General features: G+C 42.8%; 1 protein-coding gene across 1 annotated transcript in view; it reads left to right on the top strand.

Moving 5' to 3' along the window:
• Positions 1–1,861, top strand: part of LOC102869772 (ferritin heavy chain-like) — a 9,154-nt gene extending 7,293 nt beyond the window's left edge. Inside the window, exon 2 of the mRNA XM_006878932.1 lies at positions 1,234–1,861. Within this exon, the coding sequence (XP_006878994.1) occupies positions 1,234–1,861 (628 nt within the window). The remainder of the gene's footprint in view (positions 1–1,233) is intronic.
• The last annotated feature ends 2,073 nt before the right edge of the window (positions 1,862–3,934 follow it).

Here is a 3,934-nt window from a genome sequence, read left to right as displayed (position 1 = left end):
AAGAGAAGGAGAGGAGAGGAGAGGGGAGGGAAACTAGGCAGAGCCTACTCAATACCATCTAGTACAATAATGATACCATAGCTTGCTGACTTAATTGACTAGAAGAATGTCAGTGAAAGCCTTTCAGTCATCTGAACAGGAATCTTTGACCAGGAGCATTAAAGTTCTATAATTCTGTACCAGAAACTGTGCTACCACCATTACTGAATGGCTATGTTGTACATTCTTTCTTTCTTACTCATTGCCAAACTGATACTGACTCATAGCTGACTCTCCACTTTCTTTCTGGAGCTGTACATTGCATGGTATGAGATCACCCAACTTTCTCCCACAGAACACCTGGTGGATTCTAACCTCCAGAGAGCCTTGGTATTGGAGTGAGTTAGCAGTGAATCTTTCTATAGACTATCTCACCAGATTACTGATCATTATTTAGAATACTGATCTAAAAACAGGTTTTGTCATTGTTGTTAGGTGCCATCAAATTGAGTATGACCCATAGCAAACCCCTATGGACAACAGGTCTGAACCGTGTCCTATCCTGTGCCATCCTCATACTTTGACACATTTGAGCCCATTGCTGCAGTCACTGTGTCAGTCCATCTGATTGTGGGGCACCCTCTCCATTACTGACCCTCCACTTTTCCAAACATGTAGTCCCTCTCTGGGGAATAGCCTCTCCTAAGCAACATGACCAAAGTATTTGGGGCAAAGATTTATTATCTTTGACTCCAAGGAGTACTCTAGGAGCACTTTCTCCAAGACATATTTGTTTGTTCTTTTGGCAATCCACGGATATTAAATACACTTCTCCAACACCACAGCTCAAAGATGTCAATTCTTCTTCCAAAAACTATTGGAACACTATAAAAAGAGTTTTGGATTGAATTATGTCCTCTGAAAATTTTTGTTGTAAATCCTAACCCCCATATCTGTGTGTTTTTGTTTTATTCTTCTTAGATTCATAAGTTCCATATTTCCGTTTTTAAGCTATGGATATGCTTGTAGTTGTTTTTCCTCATTTTGAGTCATGCCACATCAGTAAAAGAAGGTCCTTCACTGGTTGAAAGCTTTACTCCATCCATGCCATTACTTATCGGAGATTCTATTTTGAAGAGACAACTCTTTCTCAAAAGAACAAATCTTTTCGCAGAGTCGCCATGGTCTCCTGCTTCAACAGTGCTTGAACGGAACCGGCGCTTGACCGCGTCTCTCCTCGCCGGTCATCTCCAGCCAGTCCTCCGCCACCTCCTCACATCAGCACCCCCGGACGCCCCAAGGTCCTCGCCTCCGCTCCAGCACCGCCGCCGCCGTGACCGCGTCCCCTTCGCAGGTGCGCCAGAACTACAATCAGGACTCGGAGGCCGCCATCCACCGCCAGATCAACCTGGAGCTCTACGCCTCCTACGTCTTCCTGTCCATGTCTTACTACTTCGACCGTGATGATGTGGGTTTGAAGAATTTTGCCAAATATTTTCTCCACCAATCCCATGAGGAGAGGAAACACACTGAGAAACTGATGAAACTGCAGAACCAGCGAGGCGGCCGCATTTTCCTTCAGGACATCAAGAAACCAGACCGGGATGACTGGGAGAGCGGGCTGAACGCCATGGAGTGTGCGCTGCACTTGGAGAAAAGTGTGAATCAGTCCCTACTGGAACTGCACAAATTGGCCACTGACAAGAACGGCCCTCATTTGTGTGACTTCATTGAGACACATTACCTGGATGAGCAGGTGAAATCCATCAAACAACTGGGTGACTACGTAACCAACTTGCGCAAGACGGGCGCCCCGGATTCGGGCCTGGCCGAGTACCTCTTGGACAAACACACCCTGGGAGACAGTGATGGCGAGAGCTGAGCGAAGCTTTAGCCCGGCTTCCCCACAGCCACAGGGGTGACTCTGTGGTCACTACCAGGCCACCTGCATGTCTTGTTTATTTTACCTTTTCTATAAGTTGTACCAAAATACCCACTTAAGTTCTTTCATTTGTACCATTCCTTCAAGATAGTCCTTTGGTACCCAGCTGTTGTGTTGGAGATCTTGGTGGGCCAGAAGTCTAAGCCATCTTGGCTAAATTCTTTAATCACCACGGTGTCTGTTTCAGTCACATTTAATAAAATGAAACTTACAAGAAAAAAAAAAGAACGAATCTGTCTTTGAAGAAATACAGCTACTTTCTTAGAAGCAAAGATGTTGACTCTTCTTCTCACATACTTTGGGCATGTTCTCAGGAGGAGTCAGGCCCTGGAGAAAGACATCATGCTTGAAAAAGTAAAGAAAGGGTCTTCAAAAAGAGAGGAGGAGCCTGTATGAGATGGGCTGACACAATGACTAACACAATGGCCTTAAGCACAGCAGAGAGTGTGAGGTCAGCAAAGGATCTCTGCAAAGTTTCGTCTGTTGTACAAGGAGTGACTTTGAGTTGGAGCCAACTTGAAGGCACCTAACAATAGCACAATACCTGTTGTTTGCTGACACTGAGGAGAACCAGAGATGTTTGCTGCAGAAGGTCAAGGACTATAGTCTTCAAAATAGATTGAAGCTCAAAATCAAGAAGAGAAAGATTTTCACCACTGGGACATTTGGAAGCACTATGAGAGATGGAGAAGAGATTAGGTTGTTAATGATTTCACCTTGTTTGGTTTCACAAGCAATACCCTTTGCATTAGACATCAGGAAATTAAAAGATGGATTGCATTGGGGAAATCGGCTGTGCTTTCTAAGGAATAGCCTCTCCTAGCAACATGCCCAATGTATGTAAGATGAAGTTTTGCTGTCCTTGCCTCTAAGGGACACTCTGAGTTCACCTTTGCCAAGATGTAACTATATGTTCTTTTGATAGTTATGGGATAGTTATGGCTCTTCTCTAGCACCACAACTCAAAGGCATCAATTCTTCTTTTGTCATCCTTGTTCACTGTCTATCTCTCAGATGTATAGCAACTGATGGAAAAGACCACGGCCTGAACTAGGTGCACTTTAGTCTTCAAGGTGATAGCATTGCTCTTCAGGATTTTGGAGAGGTCCTTGACTATATATTTGCCCACAGCAATATGTCTCCTGATCTCCTGACTGCTGGTACCAAAGTATTGATTGTTGATCCTTGTAAGATGAGATCACTGACAATTTCAATCCTTTATCATAATGTTGCCTATTGACCCAGTGCTAAGGACCTTTTTGTTGAAGGCTATGGTCCTGACCACAGCAATTATTTTGAGAATAAAAGGCATTCTCAAAATGTGCAAAGAGCTAGAGTCAGAGATGAAAAGGGAAGAACTCGCTTAGCATTTCTGAAGCTGAAAGAACTGAAAAACAAATGCAAGCTTTGACTTGTAATATTGAAACACACTATGGGAAAAATCTTGAATAATTTAGGAAACATCAGTAGAAGATGGAAGGAAGACACAGAGTCACTACACTAAAAAGAATTGGTTAATACTAAAACATTTCATGAAGTACCATCTGAACAAGAGTCAATGGTAGTAAAGGAAGAAGTTCAAGCTGCGTTGAGGACATTGGCAAAAAATAAGGTCCCAGGAATTAATGGGATAGCAGTTTACATGTTTCAGCTAACAGGTGCAACCACAGATGTGCTCACCAATTTATGCCAGGAAATTTGGAGGACAGCTGCCTAGCTAATTGGCTGGAAGAGATTTATATTTGTTTGCATTCCTAAGAAGGGAGATCCAATAAAATATAGAAATTATCTCACAATATTATTAATATCATACCCAAACAAAATATTATCAAAGATTTTCCATAAATGGCTGGAATAATACTGCCAGATTGTTCAAGAGAACTGCCAGAAGTTCAAGCTGGGTTTAGAAGAGGCTGTGACAACAGGGATATCATTGTTGGTGTCAGATGGATCTTGGCTTAAAGTAGAGAATATCAGAAGAATATCTACTTGCATTTTATTGACTATGCAAAG

This window comes from Elephantulus edwardii, unplaced genomic scaffold, assembly GCF_000299155.1.
Source record: "Elephantulus edwardii isolate Elephantulus edwardi_28Jun2011 unplaced genomic scaffold, EleEdw1.0 scaffold00001, whole genome shotgun sequence".
Lineage (NCBI taxonomy): Eukaryota > Metazoa > Chordata > Mammalia > Macroscelidea > Macroscelididae > Elephantulus > Elephantulus edwardii.
The sequence above is the reverse complement of the archived record's forward strand: the minus strand, read 5'-3'. Positions and strand labels throughout refer to the sequence as shown.